The 19,296-nt window shown below is 31.7% G+C and overlaps 1 protein-coding gene across 2 annotated transcripts; it reads right to left on the bottom strand.

Moving 5' to 3' along the window:
- Positions 1-474: 474 nt before the first annotated feature.
- LOC106074771 (mitogen-activated protein kinase 14-like) lies at positions 475-19,085 on the bottom strand. Of its 2 annotated transcripts, XM_056025205.1 has the most exons (13): positions 18,951-19,085; positions 15,017-15,153; positions 10,917-11,046; positions 10,676-10,734; positions 10,144-10,255; positions 9,675-9,704; positions 9,123-9,170; positions 8,371-8,485; positions 7,478-7,549; positions 7,149-7,228; positions 6,246-6,324; positions 5,968-6,141; positions 475-4,792 (listed from the first exon to the last, which is right to left on the bottom strand). In XM_056025205.1, exons 1-13 carry the CDS (start codon positions 19,011-19,013, stop codon positions 4,737-4,739), a joined length of 1,155 nt encoding a protein of 384 aa, XP_055881180.1. In that variant the 5' UTR covers positions 19,014-19,085; the 3' UTR covers positions 475-4,736.
- Between the last annotated feature and the right edge of the window lie 211 nt (positions 19,086-19,296).

The following is a 19,296-nucleotide window of genomic DNA, read 5'->3' as shown; positions in this document are numbered from 1 at the left end:
AATGGCATGAAAAACTCCATAGCTGCATAACCTTCTCATCACCTGTTATATCAATGGCATGGAAAACTCCATAGCTGCATAGCCTTCCCATCACCTGTTATATCAAATCTTTCTGTATATCTAGACATCTCATCAATAAGTTATACCTTTTCATCTAAATTTATCTCAGATGTAAACATACAAATATTGGTACGTGCGTGATTTTCCTCGAAGTCTTTTTTTTTAAGGCGGGCAACTAGAGCCATTTAGAGTATTAAAACAGATATTAAAAAATTTGCATTTGATGATATATTAATTAGGGAGGATTGGGACACAATGTAATGCATCAATAAATCATAAGATGGAAAGCTTATAAAATACTTTGAAAGGAAAGATATCTTAGATGTGTTTTAATGTTGACTGGAATTAGAAACGTCAATTTGAGTGTATGTCTAAAACAACTATTGTAAAAGCATATAATAATTAACACCAAGCAAGATTTTAAAATGTTTATTTGATTACAGTTTTCACAATAGAAACAGATGTATATCTACACTTGCCAATCTGCATCTTGTCAAAAAGTGTACAGTGGCCGACAAGAACTAAGACAAAATAGAACAGATTCAACAATAGTCATAACAGTATCAATAAGTCATTCATCGTTAGAATCAATAGAATCAAGTTTAAAAAAAATAGTTGCTAAAGAAAAAAAAATCAGAACAGTAAATTTAACTGATGTATTAGTATTTTTACTGTACATGGTGATATCTATATGTAATTAGAAAAAAAAAAAAAAGTTTATTCCATTAAAATAAGCATACATTAAATACTGAAAAAAATCAAAGATTCAAGTAGCTATTAATTTATTAGCAATTTTTATAATAAAAAAAAAAAAAAAGGGAAACATCCACTAACAGTTGAATCAATTAAATAACTCGTTTTATTGCTTCATAATTGTACTCCCTAAAGAAAAATTACAGAGAATTTTTTATTACTTAATTTATTACCCTGTGATTGTAGTCCCCTCTCAATTAAAAAAAAAATACAAACTAACAAAAAACTTAATTTAAAAAAAATATTAACTAAAAAATATTGCTAAAAAAATTATTAAAATATTAGTTTGGCACACACACTAAAATGCAAGGACTGAACCTAGAAAGAAGTATTTCTTGCATAATCATGGCTAGTAATTCTTTACAAGACCATTAGGCTCCAACTAAGTTCTGGTAAAGTAAATGGCAAGTCATATAGTTAAATCAGTGAATGTTTCCATCAAGTCATATACATGCCCATGACCTATGAGTATTACTATTTTTTTTAAGATGCTTGCAATTCAACTTTTATTATTATTATTTTTATTTATGACAAATTTGGACCAGATTTAGCAACCAATGTATAAAATTAAAAGATTGTAAAGGATTGGCTAAAGAATAAAGTAATAACAACATGTAAGTAAATTGGACAAAACCTGTTTAGAACAGGCCAAAACTGATACACTACACACATTTTGTCCTTTAATCAAGGTTAGTCCTAATATATCTATCTAAAGCAAACTATGTAGAAAGTCTATTGGCCACACATTCGCTTGAGGCATAACTATGTCACACAAAATAAATACAAAAATTGTTTATTACTTTGCACATAAAAAACTACTATTTAAAACATTTTTTTTTTATTATGGTTTTATTGTATACAACTGCAATGAGCCCAGCTAGCCAATCAACTGTATATTTATTTCATTAAATTACATTTATCAGTTGTGATACTGGCTAAATTTTATCAAACTACAGAGGTGCATGTTAAGTTTAATGTAATGGAAACATCAGTTCCTTAAGTTGCTATGCCACATCCTAATGATTCACATTTGTACATACAAGCTGTTTAAAGGACTATTTAGCACCTTCATTAAAGTACATCAAAGCCTTCTCAACTTGTAGTCTGTGACTATTTAAAAAAAAACAACAGCACAAGTAAATTTTTTTGTTTGGAAATGAACATGAAATCATGGCAAGATGACACATTCTCCAAGTTGTGTTTACTTGAATCACTTATAAGCTTCAAATCTCAACCAGCACTCTAAAAAGAGTATCACAGAACACTTGACAAAAGTTCTGAACAATACACCATTTATACAACAAGTCCAATGAATCAAGAGAAAGGTGCTGGCTTCTTATTTTTCCCCCCATGAACGCTAACATTTAACCATGCTATCTATTTATGATTAGAAGCATGTACAAACAACAAGAGTTACAGATGAAAGATGTGAATTATTATTAAGGCATGTATACATTGAGCGTAGGCACACAGGGTGTTTTCATCATGTACCTTAGTCACACAGTTCCTAAAACATAGAAAACCATGTCTCAATAAATGCACTAATAGACATGTGAATAATAATCAATGAGCTCTGTAAATGAAGAGACACTACAGCTTGGACTAAACTGTAGATCACTTCTTTTTTTATTTTAATATTTTATAGTAATGATTAACAGATTGCAAATTTAACAGGACTGTAAATTTTTGTTAAAAAATCAGACAATTCATTTTGAGCCTGAGGTTAAATCATCAAAATTTTCTAGACATGTTAAATCCTTTTTCAATTAGGCAAATTAATTTCATCGAAAAATGCCCACCTTGACTCAGAAAAACCCAACCATCAAAAGCCTTGCAAGTACAAGAGAAAAACTGCAGCTTTGCCTATTGCTTTTTTTTAAATTAACTATTCATCATGTAGCCTCTACATATAATGAACTCATTGGAACCAACACATTAAATATTAATGTCTGATTTGTAATACTTTAAACAAAATGGAGAAACAGGATGAAGAAAAAAAATACAAGAAGAAAAAAGATGATTAAATAAACTACTTAGAACAAAATATATTTTGAACCTCATTATATTAAATTCACAAACTTAACAAATCCAATTACTCCAATAATGCATCTTCCTGAGTGCCTGAATTTAAGGTTTAATAGGGTTAACGGCATCTCAATCAAACTGTAAAAGCAGCCCCATGAAGTCTAATATGATGAGGTTTCAACGAGGTTTAACAGTACAGTTGTTTCTACATCCAGATAATCATCAAAGTTGAGAACTGTACAAGCAGAGTCAATAACAAGAGTCACTAATTACAACAACAGGGGATGAACATGTACATCAAAGATATATTATATATAGAATAATGTTGAATAATAATAAAAAAAAAAACAAAAAAAAAAACATTCTAATGTAAGTAGTTTGATCATCACCAAGACCTTTTCTGTACAATCACCTGATATTCAAACAGCCTTTATGGCATCAGTCTCATTGTCTTTATTTGTCAACAGTTAAACAAAAAAAAAAGAAGCGAGAAACATTACACAAACCAGTGAGTTTTACATAACTTGTACCAAAGTTTCTTTCAAGTTATTATTTAAAAAGTAAGTTGAACCGAATAATAACCCCCTTTAAGCAAAGAGATTTCATGATAAAGAGGTCAAATATAAACAAAAGTATTCCTGCAGAAAAAAACTGACAGAAGTATGATTTTAAAAAAAAACAACAGAACACAACTTTCACACACACACTCAAACTTAAGTGTCATTAAATTGAAAATACAAAAGTATCTAAAAAAACAAATGTGTTTTTATGTCAAGAAAACAAAATTTCTACCACAAAGATGAGGAAAACCTGACTAACATTTTAGGCATAATGTACAGTTAAATAAAAAAAAATGTACAAAATAAATATTTTATTCCCCCATAAAATATTCTAATAGTTTACAGAAACTCACACTAGGAACTAGGAAAAAAATGTTTAAAATTTACTGCTGAGTTGAATAGTTGACAGTAAATATGATGCTGTCACCATTTTTAACTCTTTCTCTCTGTAATTATTTACCAAATTTTGATTGAATCAACGCTGGTATCGTCACTTAGGAGAGAAAGAGTTAAAATGCCAACAAAGCCCCAGCCCAAACATTTTTAGTTTCTCAAAAGATCATTAGAGGTACAAAGATTCTACGAAATGAAAGTACTTCCAACAATTAATAAATTAAAAGCTTCATTATGTAGAAAAGTAGAAAATGCCTGTGAAAATTTAACTTGTAAGTTTCAGTTTCATTTGAATTGACTTATAAATTCACTGACACATTTACATTTAAAAAAATGTTTCAACAAAAGGAGTTAACAAAAAAAAAAAATGTTAATAAATACATTTCAAATGGGAACAAAATAAAAAAGCTTATTATTTGTATGAAAAATAAAGAATTTATGAGGCAGTAAATAACTCACAGATTTGTATTAAGGAACAGGAGATTAAATAAATAAGTTAATCGATGATGTTTCTAAATATTCATTTGAATCGTGGCAGGCATTTAGTATTACTTTTTAAAACAAATACATTTTATGTATTGAAGTTTATATTTTTCAATCACTTGAATACCAGCATTAATTATTCTTTAATATGCAATCATTTAGCTACTGAATAGCAAATGAATTGTTGTAACACAGCCTTAAAAATAAAAATGAAATTTCTTATCAGTAGACATTAGAAATGTCTCTCTATGGTGAATGGGTAGTATAATGCATATGTTTGTAAGTAAAATGACTTGCCATCTTAACATGCTAAGAGTTTGGCATGGCATGACAACGTTGAAGTCCAACACTTGGTCACAAAGACAAATAAACAAGCTTTAACTTTTGCATCTGTGAATGTTACTATAATCATCATTGTCTGGTTGATAAGAACCAAGAGCTACCTGTAGTCGTTGAAAGATGCTAGGACATCATACTGTGTGCTGGCTTGAAGTTCTGAATCTCATCGTAAACTAGCTCTATACAAGAAAAGCAATTTTTTAATTACGCCTTTTAATACCAAGCTTTGAAACATTTTTTTATTGTAACTATAAATAATTTGGCTATTTTATTAAAGAACAGACGGACCAGTTTTTGTATAAACAAATATGCAGAGAGAAACATTCCTAAGAATATTCAGAGAAAAGACAATAAAAAAAAAAAGGCAGAGCGAGATATTGTTTGCTACTGTTAATCACATCATAATGTCAGTCATGGAACCTTATTGTTTTAATGCTTATGCATTTATAGTTATACAATTAACATGTAACTGTAATTTATTTAGTTGGCTTTATATTCATTTTCTTGATTTAGTTCAAAGGCTTTAAACTTCATTCTAACATCAATATTACGTTGCTTCAGTGTATCATTAGAAGAATTCCACAAATAGGCCGATGCGTTACATTGAAAGATATAATTAAATCAAATTATCCAAATAGTTCAACTCTCAAAACTTAATGTTATATATATATGTATATGATATGCCTATATATATATATATATATATATAAGACATCTAATGAACAAAGTGAAAAATGTATTTCTTGTCATGGAAAGTGTTATTTTAAAATAAAAAGTACTATAGAAAATCTCATACACTATTTTTGTTTCCTTCTGCCATAATATAAAGAAAACAAGTACTGTATGCACAGTCTATGAACCTTTTCTAAAACATCAAACCTCAAGCTAATAAATTTTTGCTATTTATAAAATGAATCTTTCAAAGTGAAATGTTCGAAGTAATAAGCCTCTGATTATTAATGTTTAAGTTTAAAAAGTTAATTGCCACCTTCTGCTTAGCTGTGCGTAGTGCAGTTATTTACTATGTATGAGCTAATGCTACATGAAAAGACATTTGATAAAGGGATTTACCATTGTAACATGGCTAATATTTATTAATAACTACTGACTATTTTATATATTAAAAAAAAGATTATATGATTTTTTTTGGTTATAAATTTAAAATCTTAGCTTTTATTGTTTATCATCTAAGAGGAGCACATTTAATGCTAATAAATTTGTCATGAGGACATTTAATGCTGTCTATAATAAATTTGTCAATGTAGTGTTAGAATGTTACTAAATTCTCCATGAAAAGTAGCTTAGAATTTAGACACCCCATTCTAACTAATTTAACATAAAACAATTGACTTACTTTTCCATTCACTGATCCCCAAGTCTAAATCTTCAAAAGACTGGTCATATTTTTCAGCTTCAGGCTCATCATTTGGATCAGCATACTGCTTCAAATATTCATGGGCCAGGGCCTGAGTGGCATTCAGCCTAGTCTTGGTGTTTAGATCAAGCATCTTTTCCATCAGATCTATTGCTAATCAAAACAACACACAATCACTTAGTTAAAACATAAATAACTACAAGATAGCATATCTTTGTAATGTATCCATGTTTCTAGATTTAAATGTATGAACTAACCAAGTGGACTGGCGCCTGAAAAAACTACTTTGAAGTCCTTATGCTGCATCACAGGAAGAGATTTGATAAACAATTTTGCCTTGAAAAAAAAAAAAGAAAATTTACTGGATTAAAAGTTATGATGAAACAAAAAAGTTAGTATACTGAAGATCAACAATGTTAAACCCAAGAAAATGATATCAATGATACTCTGGTTTCAATCATTTCAACAATATCACACCTACTTAATAAATATATCCTAAGCAACAACTGACACAGTACTATACACATTATTCTTTTAAACTCATTGGGTTCATTGGTTGGGTCAATTAGCAATTTAGTTTCAAAACCAACAATGAACAAATGAGTTTGTTTATGGTTAGCATAATGTGCTTTTTTTTTTATCTCCCTTACAAAAATCTCTGAATGCATTCTATGACAAACCTTGTGGACAATGCTTACTTTAAATACTTCTAAATCTAGCAAAATTTTAATCCCACTATACATGTCAACTATGCAATGACTTATGCTTAATAAAAATTGATACTTGATATTCTTTCTAAATCTAGAAAATTAGAATTCATCTTGAATGTATCAACCCATGATGACAATGCTTGAATGTGCATATTACATTTATACCAAACAAAATAATTATGGCCTTGAACCCATTAAACTGTGTGATAATGTCTTCCTAAATACTGAATAAAATAACCTGAGAATAAACCCTAAACCCAGAAGACAAGAACTTATTTCGGCAATCACAACCCAGACTATGTTAGTAAACAAGAACGATTTGCATCTTTACCAAAACACTAATGTTAAAATATATGTCACATTGAGGAGGTAGTTTTAATGTATTACAACATTATTTCATATCTTTAAATCTTTCTGTCTTAATTAGCTAATGTGTGAACACAAACTTACATCATTACTTTTGATCTCTTCCATTAGTTCTTCACTAGGAGTCCCTACCAGGGACAAAATCCTGGTTAACTGATCTATGTCTATACAAGATTAAGGATAAATAGAAAGCTATACTCACTAATCCATTTATACCAAACAAGTTACACAAAGAAATTATAATATACAGTAGAAACATCAATATAGCAGAATTGAAGGCTTTTTTTTTAATTAAAAAAAAAAACTCTTAAAAAATGAAATATTCAATTTCAATAATTTTTTGCTTATAAGATCTACAGTTAAAAAACAGTAAACAAAAAATATATACTAAATCAGCATTAGTTTAAGGATACGATCACTGCCAGGAAATAGAGGTTTTCCACATAACATTTCAGCCATAATACAACCTACAGACCAGATGTCCACTACAGAAGAAAGTGAAAAAAAAAACAACAAATATTAACATTTATCAGTGAGCTATACATAACAAATAACAATGTGTAGCCAAAAACATTTAAAAACAAAGAAAACAAGCTAAAAAATGTATTTGTTGTTACACATAATCTCGTAGGGAACAATTACCAAAAACAATCAAATTCCTTAAAATTGTTTTAAAAATGTGTACAAATATGTGCATAACTTTCATACTTCTTGTTGCAACTACTTACAAAAAAAAATATATCTATGTCATGGAAGATAAACATTTCCCTCTCAGTGGTTGGTGCTTCCTATACAGTAGTAAGACACAAGACTTTTCAGTCCTTTTAAAAAATGGTGTACATGCCATGATTAAATTGGATTGGAATTGCATTTTAGTTAAGAGAAGCGTGGTCGAGAGGCTAAATGCCCTTGAACTTAGCTTGGCTACCTATGAAGAGGGCTTGAGGTTTGACACCCGACTCGGGCAGAGTTGTGTTTACTGAGCGCCTAAAGGCAGCACGGAAAAACCTTCTCCTAGATACTTCCGCCACCCCACTTGTCCACAACTGAGATTTAAACCAAAGCGCTCTGAGCATGCTATAAGCATGAAAGTAGCGCTATATAAAAGCCATAACTTAATTTAATTTTTAGTTTTTGAGATCTAAACATGATAAATGGATTGACACACAGCACAAAATACATTTCTATTTATAAATACATCTCTCAAGAAAACAACAGAAGAAAAAATGAGACTAAAAAATGTGACATTAAGATTAATAAAAAAAAAACAACTGAAACATAGTTAATGTGAAAATAATAACTCTACCGGTTTGATTATAATGCATCCAATTCAGCATGATTTCAGGCGCCCTATACCAACGGGTGGCTACATAACCAGTCATCTCTTCATCTGTATGCCGAGCAAGACCAAAATCTAAAATCTAGAAATAATACAGCAAAACAAATCTAACAAAAAGTAAACTTCAAAATTCACTAACAGACTGGTGTACAGCTTTTCCTGTTAATTTCCAAAACGGCATCTATTTTTCGGTACTTGCCTTTTACATGAAAAAAATGAGTTAAGAGTCTAAAACTAACCAATCTATAATAACTAGACCACATGTTTAGCTCTGCAAGTGGCTGCTCCGATGTTTTGTTTTACATGGAAATTTGCAATAAACATGAACCATGCATGTAAAAGGTAAGTCTTGGCTTTAATAAGCCTAAAGTTAATATTTTAGTTGATTTAGACTATTTGGGGTAGGAATTTTATAAAGAGGAATTTTTTTTCCTTCAATTAAAAGACACTGCGGCAGAATGATTGATACAAAAAATATCTAGGGCTTGAAAGTAGGCGGGGGAGGGGACATAGGGGAGAATTTGTTCCAGGGACTCAGGGCTGGTAGTGTTAAGAGAAAAAAATAAAAACAAATAAAGACTCCTAACATTTTACTTTTGAAAAGACAAAATCATTTATTTGAAAAAAGTTGTTTGAAAGTAGTTAAGTCTCTTCTACTTGTACACTGCACATAGGCAGCATTTGTAACTGGCTTAGGCAAAATTTAACCTTTGACTGACCTTCAGTTCACAATCTTCATTGACAGCTATATTACTAGGTTTTAAATCCTGAAGAGAAAAAGAACAGTAACACTGTTTAGAATGATGAGTATCTTATTGATGTTAACATTAAAAACACAGGTGAACACTCTGTAGCAAATAGCTTACATTCTACATTATATAGCTAAAATGGTTAAGAAGCAGCAATTCATTCTGTCAGTTAACCTAAATTTTAGTTCATGTTTAGATTTTAATTGTTTCTATATGTTGCGGTTGTTCTTGAGTAAAATAAATGCACAGGTCTATATTAATTTAGAGTCCTAATCCAAGTGAAAGCAAGGATTTTGAAGACACCACAGGAACAGTGTAAAAGGTGGATGTTAGTTTGGTTGGCCACACACATCACTCCAATTTTCACCAATGGTGTGCCATGTTTTTTTTTTTTTTTAAAATAAAACTAGCCCATAATACCAACAAGACTTAAACGGAAGTATAAATAAATATATGTCAAGATTTGGGTTTGTCAGTAACAAATTTTCTAATTAAAATCTATCTACACACAAAAAAACTTACTCTGTGTAGTATGCCAGCTGAATGAATGTACTGAAAAAAAAAAAAACTTGATATCAGTAATTAGATATATAATCTCTATTGTTTTTATTATCTTTATCACAACACAATTTAATAGTACATTTTTTTTTCTGCTTCAGAAAATGAGGCTTAAAAACTACAAAGTTTTTGTTTTTTTTGGATCCTAGTCCTATAGACATTTCAAAGAAAATGCTTATACAATGAAGTATGATGTTAACAATACATAATCTTGAAGGATCTCAGTCAAATATAATTGCATCAAGAAATTAAAAACAGAAAGAAAAAAAAAAATTGCAAAAAAAAAAGAAAAAAAAAAAAAACTGAAGTGAAACCAAGAAAAAAATGTTACAATTGTAACTCCAACTTCCCAAAATTTACCTATAAATAAGTAGTGACTGTCTATAACAAACTGTTAAGGCTAATAGAAAATAGGGAGTTATATAAAAATTACCTTTAAACCCCTGAGAATTTGATAGATAAGAAACTGTACATGGTCATCACTAAGTCTTTGTGTTTTAAGTATATTGTTTAAATCTGCCCCCATCAATGGTGTCACCAGGTATCTAGAGGAATGAAGAATATTGTATGTAGGTAATAAGCCATTAAAATTTAAAACAATATGAAATGAACATGCTACATAAGTGTTCGGAATACACAGAATGACCTATATGCATTTATATATTGTGGGTTACAAATTTAAATTTATAAGTAAATTGTTAAACATGTTGTAAATATGCTTTGGTCTCATAAATATTTAGCATAATGTGTACATTTAAAAAAGTGTAAATAAACAAGACACATTAATGATGATATATACCATTGAGAGAAACATTAGATCAGATTTTGTTTTATGCATGTGTCTAGGTTACTGAAAAGAACTAATCAGAAATTCATGAAAACTATCTGCTAGATTGTAAGATTTAAGACATAACAATATAGTTTAGTCTGAATGTTAAACTTTGGTTTCAAATACATCAACGTACACATCAGTAAAGTCTTCCAGTCTAACAGTTGGTGTGAAACAATCCATTAGTTCAATCACCTAAAAAAAAAAAAGAAGATATTTTAAACTAAGTTATTGTAGTTAGAGATAACTACTTTAAATACAATTTTTTTGGTTAGTCTAGCAGTAAATTAAATTTTGTAGGAAGGATTTTTTTTTCTATTAAATATTATTTCTAGCTAGTCTAAAACAGATATTAACAGATCCAAAAATAATCTTACATTTTCATGATTCATGTGTCTCAACATACGAAGTTCTCTGTATGTTCTTTTAGCATGAATTGCAGTCTGGAAAGGACGAGCAAGTTTTTTAATTGCCACTTTTACACCTGTTTTTTTGTCAATTGCAGATCTGTAGATTAAAGTGGAAGAAAATAAATTACAAGTAATTTTTTTTGCATGATACACAGTAAAAAACAACAACAACAAACATTCAGATTTTTTAAAGCATTATCAACTTATAAAAGCATCAAACATACTTGTATGATCACATTAAATGTTTTGTAAAAAAATTTTTTTTTGAGTTTCCATGTCAATAATGAATAAAATACCATCTTGCTGTCACACCGTGTCTATCACTAGCTATTAATTCAGACTGGTATTTAAACTCAAGGGTCCTTGAATATTCTTTTTGAGTAGATGATTACACATTGAATTTATTGTCAACCTTCCATTTAAAAAAGACTATGCTTTATTATCATTAAGTACTAATGAGTGTGTAGGCAATAGCTAATATATGGCAAACAAATATTTACAAGCTCATAAGATTATCTTTCCATTTTTAGTGGTCTATTAAAGAGACACAGTGGCTGAGAGGTAAAGGGCTTGGCTTCCAAACCGAGTTACCAATTTCAAATCCTAGTGAAGACTGATTTTTAATTTCGGGAACTCTGGGCCCTTCTGAGTTCACCCAGCTCTAATGGGTACCTGACATTAGTTGGGGAAAAGTAAAGGTGGTTGGTGGTTGTGCTGGCCACATGACACTTTCCTTAACTGTGGGCCACAGAAAAGGATGACCTTTACATCATCTGCCCCAAAGATCGCAAGGTCTGAAAGGGGAAATTAACTAGTAAAGAGAAAATCTGCATAGATTGTTTTCTTTTTGGTATCATGATAAGATCTCTAAACTAAAATCACTTTATTATAGACAGAGAATCCATTTCACCTTTGCCTTCCTCATGCTTAAAATATCTACCCCATTTATATTCTTGATCTTCTGAAACCACACTAATACTAACCTTTTGTTTGAAACACTAAACTAGACTAGACTAGAAGACTAATACTGATTTATTGATCCTTTTTGGAAATGTGCTATAATTTAAATGAACAACATTCCACAAAGAGAACAGATGCAACATACATTGAGTGACTACACACAGACCTATTGATCTATTTCAGATTCTCCAGTCAACAATGCAGATAAAAGTGTCACAGAGTGAGGAACAAACAATTTTTAAAGCAGCAAAGATTGTTCCACACTCTTCTGTGCCCATGACCTTAGCCATCTTTAATTGATGTTCTTTACCAAGTAGAGAATCATTAGAAATAATGGAGCCAAAGTAGCAGAAAGGTTAAATTATTTCCAGGGGTTAGCCAATAATGGTCACTTAAGTTGCAATGCTTGTATTTTGGGCTAGTACTTTGGTTTCGCCTTGGCTAATGCTTAAGCCAAATTTCTGACATGCAGAGGCTGAAGCGGATAAGCAGATTCAACAACAATTCAGGAAGAAAAGCATCAAAGAGGGATTCTGGATCCCATATGATGAACACACCAAAGCTAGACAAAGGCTGAAAATGCTGCATCCTCTAAAAATTACTAATTCCTAACATGTGACAGTGCATGTGTATCAAGGATTAGTCTGTTAGTCACATGAGAAGTTGCAAAGGGAAAAGATGATCTCGTGAAACATAATTCTTTTGTAAAAAACTATTAAAACATAATATATTAAAAAATTTAAGTTTAATATATATATGCCTTTAGATTCCTTTCTTAAAAACTAGATGTAGAACTAAAAAAAAAAGAAGAAAAGACTTAAATTTACAATTATAAATATATAGAACCTAGATCTAGATCACTGGTTCTCAACATTTAAAGTTTTGCGACTTCTTTATACAATGACCTATGTAAATAGTGTTTTTGCTAATCTTATAGAATTGTAATCATAATATAAATATATATATCTGATATACCGGTATATGACAAATTTTCATTATTACAAACTGAACATAACCAAAGCATTAGGTTTAATAATGAAACTGTATGTAATTATATTTTGTGTAAAATATATATGTTTGATGAATTTATATAATCAAATTACTAATTTAATGAAATTTTATCCATCTTTCAACTTGAATTTTTATTTCTTTTTAATTGCTTATTCCCGATATTCATGTGACAATGGCAAAGAATGGTGGAGCATGTTAAGCTGTCTGGACAATGGTGAATTACATTGCTATAAAATTGTTATGCCAATATGTGCAAACAAGCAAAAGTCAGTGAGAAGGTTGAGATTGTTTCTGTTTCACCAGATCAATAATTCTGGATCAGTCATTGCAAAAGCACAACAAATGTAATATTCTGCATCAAGTCTACTTCTGTATTAGACTTGATAACTAACAGACTGGAAAAACTCTGATTTGGAAAATTATGTTGTTGCAAATGGAAGAAGGACAAGACCTCTCAGACAGAACAGAATATTACTGCAAATATTTTATCAACATTTCTGTCATGCATCCCTGGAATTAATGAGTTCAATAAACTATTCCTGTGATGTCTCTGAAACATCTTTAACTTTGACTGTGAATAGAATTCTAGCAAGTGCAATCAAAATGTCAAGTAGATATTTGGAAAGTATGCCATTTTCCTCATAGAAAGCAAATAAAGTTGGCAGCATTTAAATTTTATTATTGTCCAAATTTGTTTACCAAAGCTAAGGTTTCACCAGAAAGGACTAAATCTTTTCATACAAATGCAGCATTTGATCATTGCTCTGATAAATTTAACTAAGAGAAAACACTCATCAACATTCATATCATCGCGCTCCACTGTGGTTGAAGATTTTTCTTTTTCTCTTTATAAACGTAAACTGTTAGTCACCATGAACATCAATGTTTTGTTCCCAAAACATTTTGACATCAGTTTCTGAGAGAAGGCATGACGCTGCAAAGTAAAAGCACTACACATGCTTCTAACACAGGAGTTTGCTATGCAGTGGACATGAAATAAGGGCATATAAGAAAACGCAGAAAGGTGGTAAGTATTAGTTAAAAATTAAGAAAAATTTTCAAACAAAAGCATGACATTGATCAAATTTTTAATGAAAGCAGGACATTGGTCATCCTGCAAGGACATTTTATAAAAAGCATTGACAGAGGGCCCAAAGCCTTGAGAAGTCGGTACGTCTAGTCACATTATACTTGACTTCAATATGAAATAGCAGAACATTGTTGGACGTATCAAATTCATTTTGAAGTTTTGAAACAGTCGACAGTTTATAGCACCACTCACTTTCATTTAATTGACAGAATTAATAACATCTAAAGTATTCTAAAGAGTTAAGAGTCTAGCTAGTCTCTACACTTTAGAAAAACTTTTATATTTATATAATAATAATATATAATCCAATTATATAATAATAATAATCTTTATTATCCGTAAGGAAATTTGTCTTACAATTTGTGCATTACACCAAACAAAAAACATTATAATTATAAGAAACCAAAGTGTACATTCACACCAGACTCACTCATAATTTACATGTATGTGACAAAGTTTATACCAGATTGCTCTTATTTAATGATTTGATTGATACATATATAGAACTTTTATATATAAATAGTATACAATTAGTATTAAATTAAATAGATAACAATAACAAGGTTTGGAAGTGGAAGGGGAACGTCACTTTTAAGACCTTGATTCAAGTCAATAGTACTTGATAGATTTATTGAAATTATTCTAGATCATCTTAAATGACTTAAACATCTATTAGTATTATTATTACCAAAAAAGAATAAAACATTTAGATCTAGACTAGAATCACTAGATTAGATCTACTTGATAGTCTAATTAATTAAATTACTAATATTAAATACTTGACTCTAATATTTACTAATAAATCTAAATTCTAAATCAATGAGTAAATCTCTATTGAAAGTAATGAATTGAAAGTGCCCTTTTGAAAAGTTTGACTAGTTTCAGACCTTGCTATCTTACTATCTAGTCTAGATAATAGTAGATACTATTAAAATAGATTAAATAGAATCTAGAACAATCTATATCAAATTAGACAAGTGAGAATAATAATAATAAATCTGCTTACACAACTTGGCCATAAGCACCTATTCCGACTGGGTTTTGAATGCTATAGCGATTGGGAACCTCCCATAATGTTTTATTTAATTCCACAGTCACGAGTCCTTCTCTTCGTTGCGCAGTGTCCGCCATTAGTCCATGCACCTGTTAATAAATAATAACTTAAATGCAATAATACGTTTCTTTAGTACGTGCCCGGTGTTTGCACAAGGATGCTTCAAACTTGCAAAAGGAACAAATCTGGATGTTAAAAAATATAGATCAAGAATTGCTAAGGTTTTCCTGTCCTAAAGCTTACTTCCGGTATCTCAGCAACAATTTTGGGAAGATTGCGCATTGTGCAAGGGCAATAACTCTATGTATCTTGTGGAAGATTAAGCGGCTCCTGTGATTGGAAAATCCGGTATCAGTTTTGTGTTGGTAATCTGTCTGTCCGTCTGTAACGTTTTAGTACTGGTACTCAAAAAGCTATTTAAAATCTATTTTCACCATATTTTGTTGTAAAGGCAACGTTTTGTCTAATCTTCCTATCTTATATATTACACCAAAAAGGACTGCCTTTGGCATACGTTCGTCTCCTATACGGGATACGTGCCCTGCCTAGAGTACCGGCGTTCGCAAGGGCATCGCTGTTTGTAGTGTGGTCTTGCCACCGTATGTCCATGATGGAGCGCAAGCATCGTTGGTGAAAGCGCTTAAGAAGTCGTAGTTGTTTTCTGTATAGTGCCCATGTCTCAGAGCCATATAGAAGGGTTGAGAAAACGTAACAGAGGTGCCCCACGGAGACGCTTTAAAGACACGCTTAGGCGTCAACTTTCCTTAGCTGACATAGAAGAGAGTACCTGATTGCATGCGGCCTCAGGAAGAGACAGCTGAAGGTCACTCTCGAAGGCCGCGGGATACACATTTGAGACCAAAAGAAATTCCACTGCCGAGGACAAACGCAGATTACGAAAAGAAAATCTAAATCGACCACTTGCGGACAATGGTTATGCTTGCCCTGGATGTGGCAAAATATGTAGGTCACAGCTGGGGCTGCGCAGCCACAGGAAATTCTGCATTCTTCACTAATCTTCGGACTCGAAGACAAGCCTTATTATTATATATTGCAGACGTTACTTCAAAAAAGAAGATAATTACGTCCTACGTATTTCATATGTCAATCTAGTCATGCTAATCAATGACTTAAAAGTAAACTACTTTTGAAGAAATTGCGATTGAGATTATAAGACTAAGACTGCTTTATTGATCCTTATGGAAACTTGTTGTGTATCTTGAAAACATGTATATCTATTGTTGTCGGATATCCGAATTCTGAAAAATTGCATGATCTTCAGTCTCAGAGATTAAACAAACTACACTGCCGTAAATATAAAGTACAAAAAAATGCAATTCACAAATTTTCGTTTCATAAAACTCTTTTATCGGCCAGTTTATATTTATTTATGTCTATAATGGTAATGTTGTGCGTGTGATTTTGTATGCCCTTTTTATATTGTTTTCTAAGCGGCGCAACGTTTAGTTTAGATGAAGCATTGCCTTGATGAAACTATTAAAAAATCAAACAAAACATTAGGGTTTATTCAAAAGAAATTTCTACAAATCAAACATAGCACTAAAACGTTGGTTAGTATAGTTCCATGGTTAGGCCAATAATAGAATATGCACCTTCTGTTTGGGACCCACTAACCGACTAACGTCAAGATACCACAGGGTATGGAGATAGGCCTATATAAATGTTATTATTATACACAGATAGACGGACAGACAGATCACACAAAAATAATAGCGTTTTTTTTTTCCTTTCGGGAGCCGGTAATAAAACACAACCTAATAAAATACTCACAAAGACAAAAAGAAAATCACATTTGTTATTTCATATGCTAGGACAAACTCGTAGCCTACAAGTGCTCCTTCTTCCCTAATGCCATTAGAGCATGGAACGAGTTGCCTGAATCAACCCGGAAAACCAATGACTTGATGGAGCTGCATGCCGTATTTAGACCAAAAAGGGGCCATTTAGGCCTATATCCAGATATTTGGCCTAAAGGCGTGTCTGTAAATATTTCTTGGGGGCACTAAGCTATAGTTTGTCTTGTCTATAGGCAAAAATGGTAAATCCGGCCCTGGAAGAGCACGCCTACAAATCAGCAAACGGATAAGCATAAGGCGTAATTATCTTCTTTGAAGTAAAGTCTGACATTTATAAAATAAAACTAAAGGTGTAATTGATGCACATGCAAGTAAGAACGATATCAGGGGCGGACTGGCTATGTGGGCATTCGGGGCAAATGTTCGGTGTGCCGGTACCCAAATGGACCAGTAAGGCCACAGTAATCATCTTCTTTTTTTAAGTCACGTCTGTATTTTAGGCCTATATGGTAAGGGCGGCACGCAATAAATTGTTAAAGGTTTTATAGTAGGTCTATTCTCTTATAAGAGGATCCCCTGAGTGACGTATTAAAAAAATCTTACACAGACTCTACTAGGACCTACTAATTTAATCTAACTCATTTTCCGAAATAATAAAGGCTAATAGCCTAGGCTACATCCGTAGACATTGCTACTAGATCTAGTTGGGTTCATCCTTTTAGGGCCTATACACTTAGCGATTAAAAAGCAACAATAAGGCCTACCGGTATAATCATTTAAAGGATATATTGTTCACTGTATGCATGTGTACAGCTATCGATAAATTATCAAATTAACATAATGATTTAATTGGATGTCCATTATATAATATACAATTTATGGGCCTGATGGTAGGTAGCCTATATAAATTCCCGGGGCCGATTTTGACACCCAGTACGTCCCTGAACGATATGCCTCTTTAAGAAATGAATACACGATCTTTCAAAAACTATCAGAAATTCCGAGTGAAATGCAAGCTTTCTACACCAACAATAATGTACATAAAGTAGGCCTACTTTATGACTTTGACTAATGTTAACGAACTATATGTACAATAATTTCGGACTACTCAGAGTATAAATGATTACCCGGGTATTTTTTTTTTTTTTTATAGTTTTGAGTCAACTTTTGACCGAGTTTAAAAAATAAAAAAAAAGAAGAAAAAAAGTACAATGGCTGGTACTACCTGTATTTTACATTGCGAAAAAATGCGTTTGCTTTTGTTTAGGTAAACCTTGCTCACGTGACACGAGGCAAAGCCAACACTGGCAGGGAAGCATTAATTGCAAGCTTTAAGTGAGGACCAGTTGCGTGGCATCGGGTTGGGGGTAAGTGGGATGTACGTCTTTGAATGCAATATATACAAAATCAATTTGTATTTAGCGGTTGGCCTTTTGCTTAAAGATGGGTGGATTTTTAAATGGAAGGATTAACCCTTGCCTACCCCCCTTTCCAGAATGAATGAATATCTGAAGGTATACAATGTTTATGGAATAAGCCTGCTCGTAAAAATGACTCATCGACTGACGGTACAGACCCACATGATGACTTTCTATTTTCATTCTCGAAATTCTCATTTTCAAACGTTCAATAGTAATTGATTATCCTGGGTATGAATGAGTGCGCATGTCTGTCTACATATAGACATAAGTTGTTCCTGTTTCTAAAGTTGGTTTATAGGGTCATGCTTGTTTATAAGATCGCATATTTTGACGTTTTCTTAAAGTATACACATTTCTTTTTTTAATGCTGCAGGAACTCTTATATCTTATCGCATAGAAGTGTGAAAGTCCAATACATTTTATCATGTACCGTTTTAGTATAGGCTATGTTTACGTTGGTTAATTGATAGATTGATTTGTGGGCTCGAAACTTATCTGTGCTTGGCCTAGTTTTGTTTGTGGAAAATGAAAGCAAAAATCTGACTAGACACTTCCGGTTTAAAGAGAGAGAGAGAGAGAGAAGGCAATATGAGCATATTTCATCTAAAAATTATAAAGGTCATTTTAAAATGTGTATTATGAGCTTACCGGTTTGGGACGCGGCATATGCGTTTCTCTGGAGCTAGTTTCCTTCGGGCTTGTGTTACCCATAACAGTTCGTACTATTACAAAGAAATATAAACTAGTCCGTAGTCCTTAACACTGACCCGACACACGCTCACATCTCAATCTGAAGAAAAAAAAAGGTGTGGGGGGGGGGGGGGGTTTAGAATTCACCTTTTCAACACAACCACTTGAGAAACTTATCTTATCTTCATATAATTTACAGGTGTCTTTTTTAAAGGAAAATTTCCATGTGTCACTGTATCAATCTATAGTCGTTCGTTTTAATTAGAATAGAACTGGTAGTCAATCTGGTCATGCATGCATTATT

The sequence above is a fragment of the Biomphalaria glabrata genome, chromosome 4 (assembly GCF_947242115.1).
Source record: "Biomphalaria glabrata chromosome 4, xgBioGlab47.1, whole genome shotgun sequence".
Taxonomy (NCBI): Eukaryota; Metazoa; Mollusca; class Gastropoda; family Planorbidae; genus Biomphalaria; species Biomphalaria glabrata.
Note: the sequence above shows the minus strand (reverse complement) of the source record. Positions and strands in the feature narration are given on the sequence as shown.

Bases quoted from the DNA above. Each gene is read 5' to 3' on its own strand.
- LOC106074771 (XM_056025205.1), bottom strand. From the start codon at position 19,013: ATGGGTAACACAAGCCCGAAGGAAACTAGCTCCAGAGAAACGCATATG. The intron at 11,047-15,016 runs GTAAGCAGATTT...TTTAATCTACAG, and splicing joins GGTGCTTATGGCCAAGTTGT to ATCTGCAATTGACAAAAAAA. The intron at 8,486-9,122 runs GTCAGTCAAAGG...TATTATTTCTAG, and splicing joins ATGAAGATTGTGAACTGAAG to ATTTTAGATTTTGGTCTTGC.